Raw genomic sequence first — 24,159 nt, 5'->3', positions numbered from 1 at the left:
TTCCAAAAAATACCTTCTTTGAGACTTTTTTGAAGCAAGCATTGAATGTTTCATTTTGCAAAGAAGGTATTCCCACAATGCATTGTGAGTAAATTCCAATATGGAAGAAAGAGTGAGTAGTTTAACATTTCTGCATTTATATATACATATGTTAGCATAGTTTCATTCAGCCTCAAGTGAAATTGAATTTCATTCAAATTCATTCAGTACTGAAAAGTATTGATTAAAAAAAAGATTTGATATACTTTAAATGCTGCCTAAATGGTCACTTATGAGGCTCCATTTCATTTCATCTACAGGCAGCAGACAGCAAGGTAACTCACTATATTTTAAAACAGAGCCTTTGTTTAAACCCTTAAAAAAAATGTGGCAGTATAGTAAAGTTAGAGCTGCATGATTTGTGGGAGAAAATCAAATTGCGATTTGTTGTTGTTGATAAAAACAATTAAAGTAATATGTGATTTAAAAAAATTAAAAAATGTGTAGGGCTGCACAGTTTGTTGAAAACTTTATGATTATATATCAATATGGCTATTACATAATAATGATAGCCTACATATTTTTATATTATTATTTACTATAATAAAAATAATAAAAAATAAAAATATTACTCTTAATATTTCACTCTAAAATAAAAAAGAGTATTTTATAATAATAATAATTTTATTTTACATTACAACTGTAAAATTATAATAATAATGGCTGTCTTAATTTCTTAATTTTCAAACGTTAAACCATCAAATAATTTCCACAGTACTGTAAAATTACTGTATTCATATACCATGTTATTATAAGTAGGAACTTTGTGATATTCGTGTGTGTGAGTAGACTCTAACTTGGTGTCAGTACGTGTTGCAAGAAAATAATGATCTTTATGACAGCTCAAAGCCGGCTGTCAGGGTTATGTACAGTAGTTGAGCTTTTGTTCATATGTCTTGGTTCCATATTTACCCTTTCAGTTTAGTCTTCATTGTGCCCTATTTAGTTTCCTTAGTTACTGATTATGTTCACCTGTTGTTCATTTAGTTAACTCGGTGTGTAAATACTCCCTGTTCTGTTCAATCCCTTCATTTCTTGTGTGATGTAAGCATATTTGTTCCCTTGTGTATATTCTCTGTTTAATAAAAGTATCTCTATTGATTTCCTGCGCCATGCATCTCCTGAACAGCAAATTCGTGACACTGGCAAACTGGCATTATAATAGGGAGGTGTTTTGCCTTCTCCCTGATTTCTAGTTTGTCTCTCTTAATGGATTCTATGCATCAGTCTGAGCATTAAAGCAAGATTACTGCAACAACTCACTGTAATTAAATTCTCGCACGGTCAGGGTGTGTAGGCCTATACGTGTGTGCGTTTGCTCCAGCTTGTTCATTAAGAACAAATTTGTTCAACAAATGCTCTGCGAATTATCAGTCCCGGACTGCCGTTTAAGGATGGAATCTGCCATTCAGCTCAGTTTGCAAGAAGCAGCTCAGATCTGCATGAGATACTCAAGTGAGTTTCATATCCAGTGCCTTTGTGGGGTCTCTGAATCTCGCACATGCAATATGTGTGCGTCTCCTGTCGTATGCCTGTGCGAATCTGACAAGCTTGTGGGTTATTTTTACTGGCGGCTGTGTTTGAGTCCAGTGAAGTGAGACTGGAACAGCGATTTGCCATTTGAGATGCAGTGACCATTCATCGTTACCCTTTCGAGCCTGCATGAATCAAAAATATTTATAAACCTCTCACATGCACTCTAACATTTATTCGGTTTTATTTTTTTGGCCACTTCCATAGCTCTCTTTTTTAATATTTAATACTCTTATTTAATATTATATTTTTATGATTTTTTATTATTTATTATTTTATTTTTAAATCTAACAAGCTGATGCATTCATTTTCAAATCATGAAATAAAAAAAAAAAAAAAATTTATACCCCAATATCTTTCTTTTCTGCCCTTATTTAAATAGGTTTTTACAGGGAATCAACCTACAAATTTGAATGATTCAAAATTATGCATATTCTGAAGTTCTTATTTTGTTCTGTTAAGTTTCTTTTTAACCTTTACTCGCAGCAGATGTTTTCACTTGCTTTTAACACAGTTTTCCTATCACAGATTAAATCTAAATCAAAATACTTTTTTTAGAAATTCACCGGAGAAGCTGTGTGTCTCCCTAATGAACAGAGCTCTAATATCTGTTCTCCATAATGCAGTTTGTTTTTGATCATTTGGCCTGAAGACGGCATAGCATTCATACTGACAGTCAGTTAAAATTTATGTTTTGAGGTAGTGCTAAATGATTTACTTTACACTTTGTAAGCTAAGCAATTCCAAAGCAAGCCTCTCTCTTTCACAGTTTAAATTTTAAATTTGTGCATTTATAATGTGGCCATTTCAGAAACGAAGGAGCGTTGGATCCAAGTGCAGCAGAAACAGTTATTTAAAGAAAAACAGCTAAAATAAATCCAGGCTAAAACTAAAACAAACTCACATGCAACATTCATCAAGGAAAACAACAGACCAATAACATAGCATAACACTGGGGTTTAAATACACAAGATAACAAGGGATGTAACAAGGAACAGGTGTAAGTGATTAGTAGCTATAGAGATAAATATGGGCTGTGTCTGAAAATTGCCCCCATACCCTTAAATAGGGCACTATTAGGCTCGTTTGAGATGCGCCTTCCACAGCTATGGAAACAACCCAGGGACTAAGGCCCTGTTTACACGAGAACACTCGCGGGTGAAAACGTAAAAATATTTTATCAGATGTGCCTTTCATTTAGACGGCGACGGCATTTTCTGGGACTTAAAAACGCAAAAAAGTGAAACCACCCTCCAGAGTGGAAATCCTAAAAACGCTCCACCGTCGCGTTCCCGTCTAAAGGGTAAAAACGCAAAAGTCTGCTAGTCAATGAAGGTTGTACGCAGGCGCGTGGACTTGGTGTTGTTGTGTGGCAGTGTTTCACATTGCCACCTAGCTACCTGGAGTGCATACTACATCGAATTTCACACACTTTTGCGTCACCATATGCACGCAGATCCCCCACCCCCCCCCCCCCCCCCCCCCCCCCCCCCATAACGCTCGTCTAAACGCAGAATAAAAAGTGATAACGCAAAGCCACTTTTGCGTTTTCTCTTCAGATCGTGTCCGTGTAAACATAGCCTAAGCCTAAGGAAACAATAGATGGCATCGGCATCGGCTGCGGCTGGATGTAACCGATCGGCAGGCGGGGAGGAGCTGAAAACTGAGACGTGAAGTCGGGCACTTTCTGCTTCCCGTAGTGACAGCACGTGGTGTTTGCATACTTTACCACAGCTGAAGTGAAATAAATGCAATATTTGTAAAATACACAGACGTTTCAGATACATTTCCATAATACCGCTTAAAGGGATAGTTCACTTTGAAATAAAATTTTGGTATGTTTTAGCTTACCTCAAGGGCATCCAAGATGTAGGTGTCTTTTTTTCCACAGTAGTTTCAATTTTGATATTTTTAGGTCAAACCGTTCTTGTCTGTCAGTCATATAATGCAGGTCTATGGTCACTGTCTCAAAGAGCATGCACAGAGTCCAAATTAAAACAATTCCCCGTCGTCCAAATTAAACAATTCCCCATCGTAAGTACACATTGATGGCCTAAGACACGAAACGAGCGGTTTGTGTGAGAAAACGAACAGTATTTATATCGTTTTTAAGCTAAAACATATACCAAAAATTTATTTCAAAGTGAACTATCCCTTTAATACAGCGTCTATTTGTACAAGTATATTTGTTTGTTCAACATAAGCCTATACTATTTAAATATCAATGTAGTGGGGGTCTACGATTTTTTTTATCAGTTTTATTTTGATAAACATGACACAATATAATATTGTGACTACATGAAAAGAGATTTGACTGTTATAAAAATGCTGATTTGTGAGTATTAGTGGAACTGAAGGTGTTCGAATGAACACGAAACACACGTGATTGTTGTCATGCGGTGAATCCGGCCAATCGTGAAACGGCATATATTAAGACTGCCATAAATATAAAATGATGTTATCCATCATTTAATCATGATATTTGTTGAAAAACTAAGGTAATACAAACATTAATCGATCACAAAACCATTGTTCATTTTCCTAAGGAGCGGTGAACAGTCTTAGAGCTTAAAAAAGCAACAGAAAACAATCTGTTCTCCGTAAAATGTGCAGCGCACAGATAAACGTTTGAGTTTTAATGTTGAGGAACAGTGTTTAAAATACATTTTAACCACTCTTAAGTTCATCAACCTTAGGAACGTCAAACAAATGAGTTTTGGAAATAACAGCATCTCTTTGACATAGCAGAGCTCAACCAGGCCTCGTCCCCTTTTTTGCGGATTCTGTGGGGGAGGTTTATTTAAATGATTTACCTTATGACTTCACAAAGCCCGGAAAGAACACGTTTTAATCCAAATGAGCCGTTCGTTGTAGTTCTTGGAAAGTGGATTCTGTTTAATAGCATATATCCCTTTGGAGGGGACTTTGAGCTTTGTGACTTTGCTGATTTTTTTAATGCTCAAACAGCCATATTACACACTAACTAAAGTTGAAAAAGTGGAAACGCATAATAGGACCCCTTTAAGAGTGATCTTGCCTATGCAAAAGTGACCATTGTAATTTCAAAGCATTGCTTTGATGTTGTGAGTGTTGATTTTTTTTTTCACTTGTTGCTATGCGGTCACTAGGGTGTTCTGGGTGGTTGCTATGTGATTGCTGGTTGAAGTCAAAAGAGCCATCTCGAGTCTCAAGTCTCTATGATATTCTGGTCTCAGGGTCCCAGTTATTGTGCATACTGTATAATTTTATGTAAAGAAAAGAAGATTCATTGCATTTTAAGTGTATTCTAGTTGTAATGCACATGTTGGCAAATGTAGTAGGTCATCTGGGAATGCAGTGCATTCAGGCAGTTTACTTTGCATACTGCAAAATTATATACCACAGGAATAGTACGATTAGCATGGTAGTTTTCTCTTCCAAAGATAGCAAGAGCCAAAGTACGTTTAATAGGTTGGGGAAAGGGGTTTAGGCCTCAGCGAAACTGAAGTGTATCAGAAGGGGCATGCGATGAGATGAAAAGGAAAGATGCATTTGGAGAAGAAAGTTTGATGTTAATATTGATGAGCAAGTGTTAATGTGATCCTAAAAGCAGCTCTAGCAGAGATGACATTATCTATCCCCCCTTTTTTACCTTTGAGAGGGGCTTGAAAAATGGGACGAGAAAGAGGAAAAGAATAAAAAAACACAGATTGAGCCATAGCAAGTCAAAGTTTTATGATCAGAAGCTCAAAACACTTACTGCGCTCCCATATGACACAGAGCAATGCTGTGAATTATAGAATAATTCTGTTGTTGTCTTTTTTCATCTCTTAGGTAAACACTCTAGTTTGGATCAATAAAAAGCAGCTGTACACACTCAGAGGGCCGGCCCGTTCCTCATTTCCATTTTAATGAATGAGGCTTAGTGAGCAAGTTATAATTGTGTTGTGGTGTAGAGACCTGCGAGAGTGTAGGATGCTAAAAAGGATTTGTAAAAGTGCGGTGTGCGTCTGTATATTTCAGAGGTTCAATGGTGGGCTTTTCTCTAGTGTAGGTATAAATACAAATACTTTAAAATATGCGACATCTAAACCAGTGTGTGGAGGTTTTATATTAGAAAGTAGAGGCACCAAAGCAAAAACTGCATGCAAACATGACTTAAGCAACATCCTTTCATATATTTATCCTATATATTTATAGTATTTCTATGGCACTATTAGCACCATGTTATCATATTACAGTGAGTGAAATCTGGATAATCAGATGGCTTGCCTTAGTTGTGGGCATTTTTTATATTTTTTTCATATGTTTCTTGTAAAAATGTTTCAGAATACACAGCTGATTATGAGTGGCTGTCAATGTAAAAAAAATAAAATAAATGTCACTCCCGTCTGCCATTGGACAGACAAAACAGAGAGTCCCGCCCGCCAGGATTCGGGATGCTCAATAAGTGAGATACATTTTGTGTGTGTGTGTGTGTGTGTGTGTGTGTGTGTGTGTGTGTGTGTGTGTGTGTGTGTGTGTGTGTTAAACTTTTCAGGGAAATCAACTTATGAATAAGTGCAAGAATTTTTGCATTAAAAATTTCACACATCATCTTGAAGTCATAATCAAAAGATGCTTTTGAAGGTCTTACGCAGCAGGGATGCTGTATGTGAAACCGGGATACATTTTTTCAGGATTCTTTTGGTGAATAGAAAGAGAGCGGCATTTATTTGAAATAGAAATCTTTTGTAACATTATAAAAGTCTTTACTGTCCCTTTTGCTCAATTTAATGCATCCTTGCTGAGTAAAATTATACATTTCTTAAAAAACATTCTCACTGACCCCAAACTTTGAAATGACAGTGTATTTTCTGAATATAATCTCACCTTTAAGAGCGTTATTGTGGGAGGATGATGGATGGATGAGGGAGATGGGAAGGAGGATTGAGGAAGAGAAATGTCTGGTAATTATAGTTCTTAAGTCTCGTTATGTTGGTGACAGGCTCCATCATGCCTTGGGGCTCTTAAGATCAATGGCTGGGACCTGACTCTAATGCTAACGAACGCCAGATCGTTAAATGTATGGGTGCAGAACACAGGAATTAATTATGCCATTTATGGCTTCAATTTATCAGCTCAAGGAGATATTTCTGATAGTTCGCACTCCTCAAGATGCTTAGCCCGAGGGGTCCTAGTCAGTAGATCCAATTTGGACCCATGACAAGAACCGCATTGAATTCTCGGCCCAGTAGAGCAACAATTTAGAGGAAGAATCTTGACGTTACTGCGGATTTTGCTGTGTTTTGGGCTTCACAGGGGGAAATGTGATTCAACATCAGGTCTCATGTTAATCATAGAAAATGCTAGCTCATATAAAGAATTCGATGGCACGTAAAAAGGCCTTATAGCCGGTGTAGCGCTCATGAATACAAAGCAACCTCTGACAGTCAGAAACAATATTATCAGCTCAGAGGGACTGACACAATTCCCTATTGCTCAGCGAGCATTAACTGGAAACACTGACAAGGAAAAACATAGTTTGTCACAAGCTTTATTCATTTGTTCTGTCACTTCCGTCTGAGGCTGTTGATTAATTCCTCTTAGTTACGCAAGTAAGGCTTTGTACTGTAGCTATAGTTCGACTTCAGTATTGCTAAATACTTTTGTTATAGTAAAGCTTGAATATTTTGACAGTTTTAAAATGCAGTAAGGATTGAATATGGCGAAATATTTGATGTCAGAAAGCTTGAATACGGTTAAATAGGCTACTTAAAATGACGTAAAGCAAGAATGTGGTAAAAAAATAAAGCCAGAATGTGATAAAATAGATAAGTTAAGTTGAAATACGGTAAAATACTGCAGTTATTGTTAAATATTTAAGATGTATTGTAGCTGGTATGTGGTAAAGTGCTTGATTTGGTAAAATACTTGGGCTGTGTTTCCCAAAATCTTCATAATGCTATACGTCGTTCTTAGGTTATACCTTAAGCTGTACCTTATAGTTAATATGTGTTTCCCTAAACGTTAAGCATACCTTCTGTAAGTCATACGTTCGGAAGGTTGGTCTGGTCCACTAGCTTAACCTTATCACTGTGTTAACAGGTGACCTGCAACAAAAAAAAATGTCTTCACATCTCAGTATACGAATATAATTCTGAAGTCAATACACAAAGTATTCAATTAGGCTATTTCAAGTGTTTTCATGCACAGAATAAAATTGTAATTACACTGATTGTTGTTAGCTTTTCAATTATATTACATCAGCTGGCAAACCATTAGGCAGTAAAGGCGTAGGAGTCTATTTAAAGGGAATGATTGTGAATGATTGCTCAATCTATGGCAGCGATACAGCGAATAGTTGTGCTAAATGAAAGACGGCGCCGTCGTGGAGCGCTTTGAAAGGCCAGTGAAAGCATACGCAGTTAAGCCCTATTCAGACGCTAATCGTTTCTCATTGGGTCGTGCGGTATTTTCAGCATTTACAGGGGTTAGTCGGTGGTCCGAATCCAGAATGTCAGTGTTTTTCTCACCCAACCCGTGTATAAATCTACGGCCAAATTACCTCGGCTACTGTTTTTTTTGACGAACGCCAAGGTCGTGTGGTGATTTAACTGCCGTCCGAATCCACATCTCTTAAGTTTACAAGAAGAGATCACTTCAAACTTCACTGTTTAAATCCTTTCTGATCACTGCCGAGCACCGTACGTACGATGTGCACTTTTATTAGGCTACTGAAGTGCTGGAAAGTATTTACGAGGACAATATTTCATCACAGCTCCACCTCAGCGAACAAAAAGGAGAAAGAAGAAAGCACGTGAACATGTGTAATGGGCCGGTATTGTGGCAGCAGTATATGATACAATTTTAAAATATGTAGGCCAGGCTATAGTTTGGATTATTTTTTATAATATCTCATTAATCCTAATAAATGCAATTTCCACTATTTCTGAAGTGAACTTCCTAAGGTATGGTTCGGGGAACACGCCTAGAAATGGTATACCTTTAGTTAAGTCGTACCTTAAGAGTCTTCATAGCGCGCTAAGAGACAACGTTATCGGGAAATGCAGCCTTGATATGTGGTAAATCTTGAATATTGTAAAGTACTTAAAATATAGAAAAGCTAAAATATTGTACAAATGCTTAAAGTAGTCAAACTTGAATGCAATAGTGAAAAAGAAATATGGAAAATACTTAAGATGTGGTAAAGCTGAATATAAAATATGATGTGGTACAGTATATCTGGATTATGGTAAAATACTTAAAATATTGTCAAGGCGAAATATGGTAAAATACTTGAGATATAGTAAAACTGGAATATGGTCAATTATACTTCATGTGATAAAGCTGTATTATGGTAAATGCTTGATGTAATAAATCTGAAACATAGTAAAATACTTAACATGTAAAGCTGGAAGATGGTAAAATACTTGAGATGTAGCAAATATTGTTATACAGAGATACATATGGAGATGTGGTAAAGCTATAAATGGTCAAATATTATGGTAGGATAGCAAAGCTAACATATGCTAAGATGCTCAAGATGTAAGATGCAACATGATTGGAAATATTCTTGACATACACAGTATATTAAAGCAGAAATATGGTAAAATGCTTGATGCATTAGAGCTAAATTGATGTAAAATGCTTTGATTTAGTAGAGCTGGAATATGATAAAATGCATCAGATGTAATGAAGCAAAAATATTGCAGGCCTAACACACAACCCCTCATTTCTCAGCATAAACCCAACACACAGTGACAAGAACGGCTGAAAAACACACGGATGAGTTTGTTCTGATCTTTATTTGTTTGTTTGCCGTCACGTCCATCAAAGGCTGCTGATTAATTGGATTCAGTTGCATAAGTTTGGCCTTGGCGCTCCATTACAGCCATGTTCAGCCCACCCACTTCCACCTGTCTCTATTACTTTCCCCCGCGATACAGTTGCTGTCACCGCCGCTGATGTGTGGAAACAATATTGATCCACAGCCGGGGAGGCGGCAGCCCGAACAGACACTTTATTGCTTTCTTTTAATGATGCGTTTCATGGCCGATGGTACAAGCTCTTACGAGGTGAACAAAGACCCAGGGCAAGAAGACTGTCACGGGGATTTGTACTGTACATATCGCACATGTTTTATTCAGTCTGGGCATGGGAGTGCTTCAGAATAAATTAAAGTTAATGTACTATGGGGTGTCACGGGCTCAAGTGTGAATGCTGCGGCTTGGTGCAAAAGGTTTTCTCATCTCGGACATTGCAGAGTTTCAGCTAAATGGCAATTCACTGCGATCGAAAACCAATCTTAGTCAAGGTCTAATGCGCTTGTCCTGCACCAGGTTCTGTCTTTATATTCTTCCTGAGAAGAATCTGTAAAAAAAAAAAGTTGTGGGTTGAGCTCGAGACATGACTGTCCTAAATCAGAAAATCTATAATGTAAGATTCATTATTATTATTGCTTATACTTAGGGTTAGTCACTTGAACAAACCCCTAACCGTGCACTACTGGTCCAATTTTCGAATACATTTTTTTTTTTTTTTTTTGGGCAAAAATAAAAAATTCATTAAAAACAGTAATATTGTGAAGTATTATTACAATTTAAAAATAACTGTTTCCTAATTTAGTATATTTTTAAATATATATTATTTCTTTGATCAAAGCTGAATTTTCAGCATCATTACTCCAGTCTTCAGTGTCACATGATCCTTCAGAAGTCATTATAATATGATGATTTGCGGCTCAACAAAATTTGTTTTAGTTTTTTTGAACAATGTTACGGAGGCCTGCACATGGACAATTATATATATATATATCGTTCCACAAATTAAAAATGTCTTGTCATGTTTTAGTAAATCATGTGCACAATATAATAATTTGCTCTCTCGATTGAACTAATTATTAAATCGTGCGCACGATTTAGTAAAACAAGGTTATGAATTAATTATATCGTGCACAATTTACCTGAAACGTGAAAATGAATTAGTAAAATGTGCTGATGTTTTGGTATGTTGAGGGAACAAATTGTTAATTTGTGGCCACGATACACATATTTGTTTCCTGCATGTCATGTCTAGGGCTCTCTAGTCCACAGTTATTGCTGCTTAATATTTTTGTGGAAACTGTGAAACACTACCATTCAAAACGTTTTGGATTGAAAAAAGACTTTCATTCAGCAAGGCCACATTAAATTGATCAAAAGTGACAGTAAAAGCATTTATAATGTTACAAAATATTTCTATTTTTAAATAAATGCTTCTTTTTCCATTTATCAAAGAATAAAAAATATATATATATTACTGGTTCCACAAAAATATGAAGCAGCACAACTGTTTTCAACATTGATAATAGTAATAAATGTTTAATGAGCACCAAATCAGCAATATATATACAGTATAAATATTTTGCACAGACAAGCATCACACATTTTATTCAGTAAATGTTCAAATCAATTTTTTTCAAAGTTTCCTCTCTTGACTTTTCTATGGGTAGCTCCCGGTTGTAAAGAAACACAATTACAAAATGTCACTTCTGTGCTAACATCGAGGTTCACGAGTCACACAACTCTGATAATTGAAAGTTTGGATGTAGCCTGAGTCTCAGCTCTCAAACCATAGCCTGAGCTCAGAGACAGTCCAGATTGTGAAAGCTGACATTTGTGGTTTCCGTCTGAATCATTGATCAGAGATTACTTCCACCGCCGTGGTCTCCTGAGAGATGTGCCGAGTTCAACATGACCGTATTGTTTTTCTGAGACACGCTAAAGCAAGGCATTTGAAGATGGATTTAGCCTCTTTTCTTTCCTTTTTTTTTTTTTCCTTTTTTTTTTATGAGACTCATTAGACAATCCGAGAAAAGAGCAAAATAGCTGCTCTTAAATTTTGATCCAGTGCCATGGCCATATGATTACATTTGCTGAAAGTGTGCTCTTATCTTCTGTCTCGCAGGAAAACCCGAGTTGGATGTGTAAATGTGTGAGGAAGAGCTACAGGGTTGACTGGTTCAGGACATGGCTATTTCTCTCCTGCTTTTAATCTGTTTATGGAAAGCCGTCTGAATGTTTAAACATCAGCAGGATTTGAGAGAAAGAGAAAAAATGTTACCAAAAATTACCAACACGGTTAAATTACATGCAGTAAAGCGAGAATAGATGTATATGGTATTTCAAATCTTAAATTTATATATTAATAAAATTGCAGATAATATGATATTAATGAAATCAAAGGCCAGTTGAGAGTAGGCCTACTTAAAGAGAGTTCAATTTCATGACTATGTTTCTTAACACACTTTTAAAACATTAACTTTGTAATAATGTCAAATAATTTTTTACTTTAAAGTACATTTTAAATCACTGTTCTTTAAATCACTGTTGTATATAAACCTTCTGTTGTGCAATTATTTTGATGTGTTGATGACTAACATACTAAAGCACATGTGAGGTATTTTAGCTAGTGTGTTATTCGATATTACATTGAAAGTTAATATATTGTAAATGTCCTAAATTGCTGCTTCTTCATTAGAAAAGTCTATTTACAGATATTTTTAAATACGTGACATGCACGTTTCAGTAGAAATTACATTTAGTTTAGCATTAATGCTAACCATATTTCAAAGATAATAGAAATAAATATGAAATTGCATTATACTACATTTTCATTTCATTTAAATTTACGTGCAATTAAGGGGCTGTTTGCACGACAACATTTTCAACTAAAAACGTAACGGTTTGTATGCGTTTTTGCCGCTCGTTTACACAACACCGGCGTTTTGAGTGCCTGAAAACACTAACTTTTGAAAACGTTTTCGTTTTCGACACACGGTCTCTGTGTAATCAACAAAAACTCAAATCTCTGAAGACTAGGGCTGCACGATATTGAGAAAAAATGCGATATGCGATAACTCATTAAATAATCCGATATTCGATTTAAAAGTGTGTAAAGTAGCCTAAACTTAAATTATCTTCCAAATATGTTTAAAATTATATAACCTACATGCGTGTTTCACGTTCTTTTTTTGACAAGAAAACATCCCTACAGCTTCTGAAAGTGAACATCAGTGTTTTACTGTAGCATAAGAAGTGTTATTTTAACATTAGTGTAAACCACGGGGTTTAGGGTTTCAGGTTGGCGTACATCAGGTTTATTTAACAATACAAACTGAATAATCAAATGTAAAAATAAAACACTGCTTAGTTTTCACTGTATGTATTAAATATATACTGATCTTATTAAAGCTACTAAAGTTATTCAGCCAAGAGCAGTGAGTGATTTTCTCTTTGTCTTTTGTTCATGACCCCAGTTATCGCAAGCTGTTGCGATATGCATATTGCGATATATACATTTGCGATATTTCGATAATTTCAAATATATTTGATTTAGAGATGGTAAAAAAAAGAATATATTGTGCAGCCCTAGTGAAGATGACATCATGCGCATGCGTATACGTGTTCGGTCTTAGTGTTTCATCGCCATCTAAAGGCCTGGCCGCAGAAAACAGCGTTTTTTAATCGTTTTCGCGGATCCGTGTGAATGGGGATCGACTCTTTTGACAAAGAACTCAAAGGAAAATCTTGTCCGTTTTAAGCATATCGTTATCTTGTAAACATTCCCCAAGTGTGTGAAAAAAATTACATTACATCTGCACTTAAGAATATTCTTTTAGATAAATTTTTTTCTGTAGTAAGTGTTCTTTTTAAAAGTATGCTAGAGTGAACTCTAGTGTCACAAGGGTGGTAAAGCTAGAATATTCAGTTGTAGTCAAAGACTGCTGCTGTACAGCTTGATTATTATAAAATACTTGAGTCAGTTTTACGCTTTGACATTTTAAAAGGACAGTTAGTGACAAATAGCCTTGTTTAAAGATAGAGTCGGTATTGCTTGTTGAAATAGTCGAGCTGTAGTGCAGTTTAGAGCCTCCATATGCCTCTAAAAATGTGCCGCATAAAAGTGAATGAGGACATGGTTTGGTGCCAGAATTTGAAATGGTTGAGTGTTAATGTGGATGGAAATAACCTCGTCCGGACAGTTAGAAACAGCCCTGTAAAATGCACAATCATGCAATTCAACACGTTTTCATGAACCAAGTGATTGACTGTTTCAAAGTGCTTAGCCACCTAAAATGCAAGCCAGTAATTACATTTCACAAGCATAAAGTTTGTGAGATGGCCAAGGGCAGTTTAAGGAATGTTGCAGGAGGTTTTTGCTTCTAAAACTGTTGCATAAAAGATGCATGATTGTAATTTATTTTGGACATGTTTAGACTAGAGAAGCTGTCTGCTTTTTTCCCTTTTACATTTAATAGCATGGCATATCCTTAAATCAAGTATTGGATATCAGGTATGTGACAAAAAGAAAAAATTATAACAAATCACAAATTGTCAATCACGTATTTTCTCAATTTGAATGCTCTAAAAGACTTTAAAATCCTCAACTCAACCTCATTTTGGGGAAGTAATGGAAACAAACCGCTCAGCTTCTGTATTTATTGTGTGCTTTGAAAGGCTTCTTTGGAGCAGTCCCAGATTTTAAGAGATTGAAAGTTTTATGAACCTTGGCTAGTCATGCACGTTTCTGTACCCATGATGATCCTGCAGAGACCCAAAACTGTCACCTAATTGAAACTGTGCTAGTTTTCCAGTAATCCCAACAGCAAATCCCAATTAACTTTACTCATGATCAGCACTGATTCTCATCCTCTTATCTCTTTGAACAGGTTTGCCCAATCAAACCCAAACCATGGGAATCGCCCTCTGTGTTTAACCCGACCCAATGAGAGAAATGTAATCCACAAAAACGGATAAGATGCTAAATGACCAGTGAGCCTCATGAAGAATAAGGGAATTGGGAAGAGGAGATGAATGAAGCTGCCGCCCACTCAGCAAGACAGAGCGTGAGTGAAGGTCGATCTTATTGTTCTTCCCCCCGTGGCAGACATTGTGACTAATAACGAAGTGAGGCAAGATGAGTGGCAGTATCTGGGCTGCGTTGCTCTTTCTGTGCATGTGCTTGGAGCTCGGGGAAAGTAGTGCCCACCTGAGAAAATGGAAAAGTGAGGAGCATTTGCAAACTGCAAGGAAAGACAGTCAGGTAGAGAGTCTAGATGTGGAGGAAGGGCAAAGTGAGATGGCGTTTGCCAACAAAGCGGAAACACCAAGCTTGAGATTAGCAAATAAAAATGAGGATAGTTTGCCAAAAAGCAACAAAGACGCTATCGACTCTGTATCAGGATTGCATCACGATCACACACAGATTGAAGAAATTGCAAAAACTGGATTTGAAATCACATTGACTCCAGTTTTGTTGTCTGATGCAAGTGTGAACACAGATTCTACTCCACATGTTCTATATAAATTTTATCCCAATTCCAAAGATATCCCAGAAAACACTAAGACAGCAGTATCACCTCTTGACCAGAACTCCAAAATATCTCCAGATCGCTTCGCTCCCGCTGATCTAACTCCTGCAGTAGAGGAAACTGAAACTGAACCTGGGGAAAAAGGACTTGACAGATCTACTCGATCAGACGCCGGCGTGATCCGGCTGAAGCCTCCTTCTGGGTTAAAAAACAGCAGACAGGAAGTGCAAACTATAATGATGGGCAGCCAAGAAGCAGAGAGCAGTGGTGATTTCCACAGGACCTTTACTGGACCAAATCTGGATGCGATGCCCCCACAATCCCGGAGCCGGAGAAGCTGGATATGGAACCAGTTTTTTGTGATAGAGGAATATAGTGGACCAGAGCCGGTGCTGATTGGACGGGTAAGGTGAACATTTGATTGTTATGCTTGCATGCTAATTAAGAACTTCATTTGATGAAACGGTGTTTGCAACTAATTTTACTTCTTCAGTGCAACATATTGGGTGAAACATGGTATTCAATGTGAAAAATAAAAGGGATTGGTGGCATAAGCCAAAGAGAAAAGTCTTTTCATAAGAGGTTTAGGTAGAAATTGTGATAGGAAGTATTGCAAATGCATAGTTCATTCAAAATGATAATTTCTGGACATCCTTATGTTGTTCCAAGCCTAAGAAGATATTTAGAAAAATGTATTTTATTGTCCATCCGTGTTTTCAAAGAAAATTGTGGCCAATGCATGTAGGTTTTGAGAACGACTCGAGGGTTTAAGGTTCTGTCGAATTCTTTTCAAGACGTTTTAATCTTGCAAACATGATGACACCCTCCTTGTTGCTAAGCAGGTTGATTTGGGAGGTTCTTTTATAAATAAATCGAGGCTATTGCATTGCCTCAGAGTTTGTTAAACGCAGGATTTTGACAGTAATTATTAGATGTCACCAGAAAAAAAAAAAACTGCAAAACGCAATTACATGCTCAGTGGTCACATTTAGTAACACATGCACAGACACACATGCACTGAAAAACACAGATGCTCACACACACTCTGCGGTAATGAGCTGCGCTGTATAGGTCGCATTAGCTGCGATTCACACTGAGTAAGTTTGCCAGTTGCTTATACAGAACACAAGGCTTTAAAGAGTCTGGCGCTAAACCAACACGAGATCAAGAGAGCGCACCTCATAAATGTTGCATCCGCTTCTCTGCCTGACACTGTATCCTAGTAAATGTTTATCCGATGGGCCAGGACGCGCTGTTGTCACTGTTGTTGTTCATCACGATGCAACCGTTCACCTGTGTACGATCCAGAGAACTGCATTGGGGATCAGTTCTGGCTGAACGGAGGGCAGCTGTCTCAGAGAACAAACTGAAGTTGACCACTCCACTGCTAAGAGTCGAGACACAAGCACTGACTTTGATGGATGAACTAGGATTTTTCCAATTGGATTTGTAAAAGTTTTGTAAATTAATACTCTTATTCAGCAAGGACACATTCAATTGATTAAAAGTGACAGTAAAGACATTTATAATGTTACAAAAGATTTCTATTTCAAACGAAGGCTGTTTCACTCAAAAAAATGCTGGGTTGTTTTAACCCAATTTTGGGTCAAATATGGACTAACCCAAACATTGGGTTAAAAATGCAATTTAAAAATGGACAAACCCAGCCTTTGGGTTACATTTTTAAATTGCATTTTTAACCCAACGTTTGGGTTAGTCCATATTTGACCCAAAATTGGGTTAAAACAACCCAGCATTTTTTAGAGTGGATTTCTGAGGGGAAAATTTCCACAAACATATTAAGCATTATTCTTATAATCAATGATTTTTATTAATGGTAGTGTACATATCATCAGTTGTGTGAGTTTGGCGCTATCTGTTTTGTCCAATCTATACAAGCTGTGCAGAATAGCTAACACACTTCACCTTTAAGAGATTCATACCCATCACTGCCTTTGCTCTACAGACACAAAGAGGCCACTAAGGTCCATTTACAATATTCTTCAAGAGTAGTCAGAGATGCATATTAGAAGCATCTATTCAGTATTTTATTTTCCCAAGGACCTCGAGGTCTGTATTTATTATTGAGAAGTTGAGTGTGCACATTTGTGCATGCATGTGTTTAGGTATTTATGTGATGTGTGCATTTTGCCTCCTTTGAACCCATTAGTGGAGGAATCACGCATAGGACTCGAGAGAAGCGCGCGTGGTGTTTCTGAAAGAGCAAATTTGGACACGAATCAAAAGGAGGAAAAATCGGATAGATCAAGGAGACGAGTGTACAATGAAAGAAAACGAGAAGCGGGGAGGGGCTTTTCTTGCTGGGAAACTCATCAGAGATCATTTCCCAAATTTCATTCTTTTTTTTTCTTTTTTTTGTCTCTAAATTTGTTTTGTTTTTTACGGATTGGATTCATTTAATTCCCACAGTGAAACATTGTGGTGTACAGATGACTGCAGTAGAGCAATTAAAGCACAAATCCGAGAGCAGATGATTAGGAGATTTATATAACAGATTTGTGAGGAGGTGGAAAAAACTGAGAAAATGGGATGCGGAAATACATATTGAGGATAAAGATGGTGTCTCAAATCTTATGCTTCTGCTGTTCTAGAGATTCTTTATTCTTCCCTACAAACTGAGGAAAAATGGCTTTATTTGATTGTGAAGCATTACCTTGTTAACAACTTGTTAAGTTCTAGTATTTGTAAAGCAGTCGCACACCAGATATGGTAGGCAGATGACATACAGACATACAGTACATTAAAATTCAAAATCATTGTTTTAGAAATTTGCATAATAAACATACTTTCTCATCTTTTGCACAGTTGCACCTTTTTATCCTTTTAAACTCGTCATCACTGTTCATTTTTTACGAAGAGCAAAAACAAATGTTTTTGTCTGTATAGTGATTTGATACACGTGTTGATTTATATACTATTGTAGTATTTATTAATATTTTAAAAGAGCTCTTTTTAATTTTAGTTTGTTATAGTTTGTTTTAGTAATTTTTATTAGTTTAATTAGTTATTCATTTATTTTTATTCAAGTTTTCTCATTTTAGTGCTTCAGCTTATTTTTTCTTCAGTAGTTTTTCTTCAAGTTTTAAAAAGTTTAAGTTTTTGCATCTAATATTTTTTATTTGATTATATTTTAGCTTTATTTCAATGTAATGAAATAATTTTTAAAGCTGCAGTCCGTAGCTTTTTTGGGTTAAAAATGATCCAAAATAACTTTTTGAGCAAGTACATAACCAGCCAGTGTTCAAAACTCTCTGCTTGCCGTAGCTCGATTCAAAACGGTAAGCTTGTAATAATGTTTTTCCAGTGGTACTGGTGGATTTCCACCTTTGCGTCATTACGTCACATCTGTACACATAAAGAAGAGTCTCGGCTAGTGGGCTATGAGTGTGAGGATGTTGGAGGTGGAGATTTATAGCCTTTTCTCGCAGCACTTGATATTATTAAACGTATCAATTTGAAGGCGGATCCAGAAAGGTTAAAACGACAATCACCCGTGACAACTGGAGATTCACCCGTTGTAAAACGCGAAAGACTTCGGACTTGGGAGAAAAAAAAGCGACTGCAACCGGCCCGTGCGAAAACAAGGACAAATATCAGAAGGGCATTAAATGGTAGTCACCAATGCTGACGTTGTTAACATTAACAATTTGAGAACAAAGTATAATTTGCACGGTTTGACGTGATATGATAAGCGATCGTTAGATTTAATCAGCGTGATTTACTGCAATGCTTTTTTTCCCTTAGTTGGTCAGAACAAAAGTGGATGTTACTTGTTTAGACGACATTTTCCGGTTAAAATTCTTATGTTGTTCATATTTCCAAAAAGTAGAATCTGTGATTGCGAATGCCAGGATCCCCACCGGCGCGGCGACCGACATCCGCACATTCTCCTCAAAACATTGGATTCATGGCACAACCCACGTAAAGTTGATAATTCCGCGAATAACTGCAATTGCAGATTTCGAACAGAGATGGCGACAAAGAGGAAAAACTGCGGACTGCAGCTTTAAGTTTAGTTTTAGTTGCACTTATTAAAATACTACATTTAGTTTGTTTTTACATTAGGCCTAACTCATATATGGTTGTTTATTAATGCTACTAAATATTCCAGCCAAGAGCAGTGAGTGTTTTTCTTTTTCTTGTCATCAATAGTGTTTGATAATTACTAACCACATAACATGGCACGAAGATTTCATTGCATTTGCAACAACATATTTTGACACACCAATTTTACCCTGTCAAGATGGCCATTTTAAGCAAGATATTTATTTTATCTCAATTAATATATGTGATATGTATTATAAATTCTGACACATTTTAAAATGTGTAATGACTAAATTCATGCTCTACTTGTGATACACATTCTGTATTAATGACAGTCGCGAACAGCCCACGATTAGATGCGGTATATTATTTTGGTGGAAGAGTTGTTTATTCCATTAAATTTCACTTCTAGTGCACTTTGGCATCTTTCATCAAATTGCTGTTGCCACTGCTTCACGTTGTGCCTAATGACACCCTGTAGCCGTGGTAAAGTCTTGCCGCTGACAACATGTCAATGAGCAAAACAAAGAACAAGAGCTTGTCGTCGTTTTTGCACAGAATGGCTAAATATGGACGAGACAGTGGTTGAGGAGACGTGGGCAGAAGTGTGTGATGTTTCTTTTCGCTCACACTTCCCACTGTCTTGGCCTTCTCTTGCGCTCTTTCTCGCAGTTTCATTGGTTGGTGGTCATTGCAGTTATTCAGTTTGACTAGTCGCAGTGTGTGCATTCTCCGCAAGGTGGCTATATTTGTATCCCAAATGACGCACTAGATCTACACGTCTACTGAATCGTGTAATGTGGGAATTTTATATGGTTGTTTTGTCATTCAACATCAGAGTCACATGATTGATTGCATGAACATGCACAAGTCATTTTTGCGGTTAAGTAAGTGCATCATCTGACTATTTAAAGTGCACTTTGGTATTTTCAGTGTGAACACATCACTATTCACAGTATACAACAAAACGGCATTGAACCTTATGACCTGTTTGGATGTGAATGGTGAAGTTGAGCGCATTGCGTTATGGGATTTACTACCTGTATACTGCACATTTAAAGGAGACATATCATGCTTTTAAATTGTTCCTTTTTACATATAAATCATACATTTGTGGTCTATATAAAGCAGAACTGCAATGCTTGGGTCTGAATTCCTCATTATTATAGCTCCACAGGCCCCTTTTCGACCCCTTTTCAGATGTGCGTCTGAGAGCAACTCGTTTTGGTGCGGTCTCTTTAAATGTAATTGAGACACTTCATACCCCGCCCCCTCTCCAGGTTACAGAGGTGACACTCGGTTCAACTCCACCCCGTTCGGCCATTTTTGTAGTTTGATAGCAGAGATACGATTATCTAGCGGCACAGAAACTTTTTATTCACACGTTATTAACAAAATGTCAACAACGGAAGACTTGTCCATCCAGCCTTACATGTTCGAGCCAGAGTCGGAGCCGGAGCGAGATGAAAATGAAGACGACGAACCTGCAGAACAACGTCTTCATATGGATGTATCGCAATGGTGTGTTACTGTATTTACACATGAAACTTTGGTCTTCCGACCTTTTACCACCGTGTCGATTTATTTGGATTAATATGTGCGAGGGAGAGAGAGCAAGACAGCGTCTAGTTTGGAGACGGTGAAGTCTTGTTTACACTTTCGCCTGGCTCCGAAGAGAGAGAGAGAGAGAGAGAGAGAGAGAGAGAGAGAGAGAGAGAGAGAGAGAGAGAGAGAGAGAGCCGGGTCTCTCTCTCTGCTCGTTCTTTCAGTTAAACATGCGCCCTGTCACAAGCGCAGCAGTTCATCTACATTAGACGGTGTAATGAAGCGTGTGGGTTACTACATCCAACAACCGAACATTTTAACTTACCCTCTCGTAACTTCTGCATCCTTTAGCTTGGACTACAAAATTGCAGTGAGAAATAAAAATGGCGGATTGCTGGAAGTGTTGGGCCGGAAGTCAATGTCCTTATTTGGCAGTTCCGCTGCAAATACTGTGACGTAATAGTTCAAAAAACGTCATAGATGACAGAAAAATCTGAACCGGTTGAAAAATATGACCAAAACTGAATATAAAGATATCAACGAAACACCTGAAGAGAATAATTTCAACTTTTCTGTACTTCTAAACACTCCAAATATACAACAAAATGCATTTAAGGGCTAAAAAAGTGGATTTAGCATGATATGTCCCCTTTAAGCAAATCGGTCATCTTTTTTACGAATTCAGAAAATAGTAAGAGCAATTCCGAACCGGTTAAAACACTGAATGCTAGAGCTAAAGGAGGCAGTGTGTGTTCTGTCAGCCTGCTGTTAATTGGCAGGTTTAAGGGCGTCCAATTGTCACCGTTTATTGAGGAGAGAACGCTAAAGATGGTTCTGGCGGTCCTGAGCTAGCAGTGGTGGGTTTATCTCGGCCTGTTTTCTCAGGGTTGGCACTTTTGGAAGCTTTTGGAAGCTCTGTGCTGTGTGTGTCTGTTAAGCTCAGGGTCTTAGTTTAAATGTAGGCGGTAAACCTGCCCATCACTGGACCATGAGCGCGGCTGAAGCCCCTCTTAGCATGTGGTCAGATTCGACACACTCTGTGAGCAGCGCGAGACAGTTCCTGCACTATGTGGGCTCTTAGTGTGTTTGTGTTGATGTTTACTGTGAAAATTCATGTGTGTGCATTTTTGCATTAATCATTTGTTATTTTATTTTGTATTTTTAGCTCATATCATGGGAATTTTTTTTTTTGCTGTTTGTTTAATAATAAAATAAAATAAAAAGTCAAATCGTTTTTTTTTTCCCGTTTTTTCAGTTGTTTCTGTTATTTGTGTTGATGATTTGGCAATACTAGAGAATAGAGAAATAAATTGAAATAAATAAAAACAGAATTAATAAATCACTTGATTTTAATTATTTAAAAAGTTATTGGTTAATTAACTTAACTTTATATATTGGGAAAAAAAAGAAATACTAAAAAATGCTATAAATATTTCAATTACTGAGTTGTTATTCAATAATTAAAATAATTAATGTATGTTGTATTTTTTGTTTATTTGTAAATATTATAATTTATTGTTAATATTATATAATTTTATTTTCACCATCATCACTGCCATCTTTTTTTCTGTTGTTGTTTCTATTATTTGTGTTGACGCTTTGATATTTCACATTGTAATTGAAAGAGTGTGTTCCGTGAAATGTGAAATCTGTAATCCGAGATGATTCAACCAATCACGTGACTTTGGGATGAGAGTACCTGTTTGAAAACGGTCATTATTTTTGCATTTCATTTGGAAATGCTAGTCAGAAAGCATACACTTAATTTGCATTCCCTTTTTACTTGTGTAATGGGATATTATTCCGGAATGGGATATTCAGCAGGGTGGAGATTTTTAACAAGTTGTGTACAACACAACAACACCGAACCGGTAATGTGAATCACTGAAGTAAGTAGGTGTGCGTGTTTGCTTTAAATACGTGTACATCTGTGTTAGTGTGTGTGTGTGTGTGTGTGTGTGTGTGTGTGTGTGTGTTTTGGCTGGTTAGAGTAATAGGCAGTGAATGTGCTTTGACATCATGGTCATGCTGTTTTCTGGAACTCACACATGCGTGAACGCAGACTACTCAGCCCGGGGCTTCATGGAGAGAGAGAGAGAGAGAGAGAGAGAGAGAGAGAGAGAGAGACAGAGAAGAGAGAGAGAGAGAGAGAGACAGAGAGACAGAGAGAGAGAGAGAGAGAGAGAGAGAGAGAGAGAGAGAGAGAGAGAGAGAGACTCCTCAAGCTGCACTTTGATGCCTTGCTTCTTTCCTTGTCTGACACACAGCAATGTTTGCTTTATTACTTCCCAAAACCAAGCAAGCGTGCTCTGTGACCCCTCAGGACAGGAAGTGTCTCTGACTGCAGGAAGTGTAAATCTCTCCCACTTCTCATCACTCGGGGCTTGAATTTGACTTTGTCTTCGGGCTCTTAGGAATTCAAGGATGAATTTCCTGTATTTCAGAGAACATTTGTCAGTTTGTCGGGTTCGGGACCGCTGTCAGCGGGTTTGTAAATATATTACAGAGGGACCCTGGAATGAAACATGGAGGAGTGTGTGGTTGTTTTCGGTCCGTTGCGGCTGTTACTTGTCAGATTGTGTTATATGATGAGATTTTGGGTATAAGCCAAGGTAGGCTGTGCAACATCACTGTACGTCTTTTATGATGGTCTTGATGATTAATGTTTTACGACTGGTCACGATTGACAGTGTTTACACAGTGTCTTCAGTCATGTCATGCTCTGACATCCTCGTTGAAATGTGAAATTGTACAACACAAACTCAAGCACGATTTTGACTAATTTTGGCAATATTTCGTCTGCATACAAAAAGAAACGAATTAGAAAATGCGTATATTTGTCAGACAATCTGTCTGTCTGTCTATCTGTCTATCTATCTGTCTGTCTATCTATCTGTCTGTCTGTCTATCTGTCTGTCTGTCTGTCTGTCTATCTATCTATCTGTCTATCTATCTGTCTGTCTGTCTGTCTATCTATCTATCTATCTATCTATCTATCCATCTGTCTGTCTGTCTATCTGTCTATCTGTCTGTCTATCTGTCTGTCTATCTATCTGTCTGTCTGTCTATATGTCTATCTGTCTGTCTGTCTGTCTATCTATCTATCTATCTATCTATCCATCTGTCTGTCTGTCTATCTGTCTATCTGTCTGTCTATCTGTCTGTCTATCTATCTGTCTGTCTGTCTATATGTCTATCTGTCTGTCTGTCTGTCTATGTCTATCTATCTACCATCTATCTATCATCTATTTATCATCTATCTATCATCTATTTATCATCTATCTATCCATCCATCCATCCATCCATCCATCTCAGTTGATCATAACTCTACTTTCTCGCAATTCTGCATCCTGCTTGCTTCCTGAATTCAGATTTAGTTCAAACGCAAGAACTGAGATGGGTGCTTGAAGCGGGCCGGTGCGCACCAATACGCAATACTGGCACATCTATATTTTAATCTGTAGCATACCCTCGCTTTTTCTTGAGTACCGGCACTTCTAGCTTGTTGCTGGTACTCTGACCGCGACATGTTTTCCCCAATTCAAGCACAGACTCAAAGAATTCAAGAGGAATGATCAGTTCTGGATGCCACACGACATACACTCCTTCTCCTTTTCCGGCCATTCAAAATCAGTCGTTTATTCTTCTTCAGTATCTCTGTGTGA

The 24,159-nt window shown here is 37.3% G+C and overlaps 1 protein-coding gene across 3 annotated transcripts in view; it reads left to right on the top strand.

Moving 5' to 3' along the window:
• cdh24a (cadherin 24, type 2a) overlaps positions 1-24,159 on the top strand; it is a 77,548-nt gene that overhangs the window by 2,106 nt on the left and 51,283 nt on the right. For all 3 annotated transcript variants that reach the window (XM_082145525.1, XM_082145523.1, XM_082145524.1), the window contains exon 2: positions 14,243-15,288. In XM_082145525.1, the coding sequence (XP_082001651.1) occupies positions 14,491-15,288 (798 nt within the window). In that variant the 5' untranslated portion in view covers positions 14,243-14,490. The remainder of the gene's footprint in view (positions 1-14,242; positions 15,289-24,159) is intronic.

The sequence above is a fragment of the Leuciscus leuciscus genome, assembly GCF_965113295.1.
Source record: "Leuciscus leuciscus genome assembly, chromosome: 18".
Lineage (NCBI taxonomy): Eukaryota > Metazoa > Chordata > Actinopteri > Cypriniformes > Leuciscidae > Leuciscus > Leuciscus leuciscus.
The sequence above is the reverse complement of the archived record's forward strand: the minus strand, read 5'-3'. Positions and strand labels throughout refer to the sequence as shown.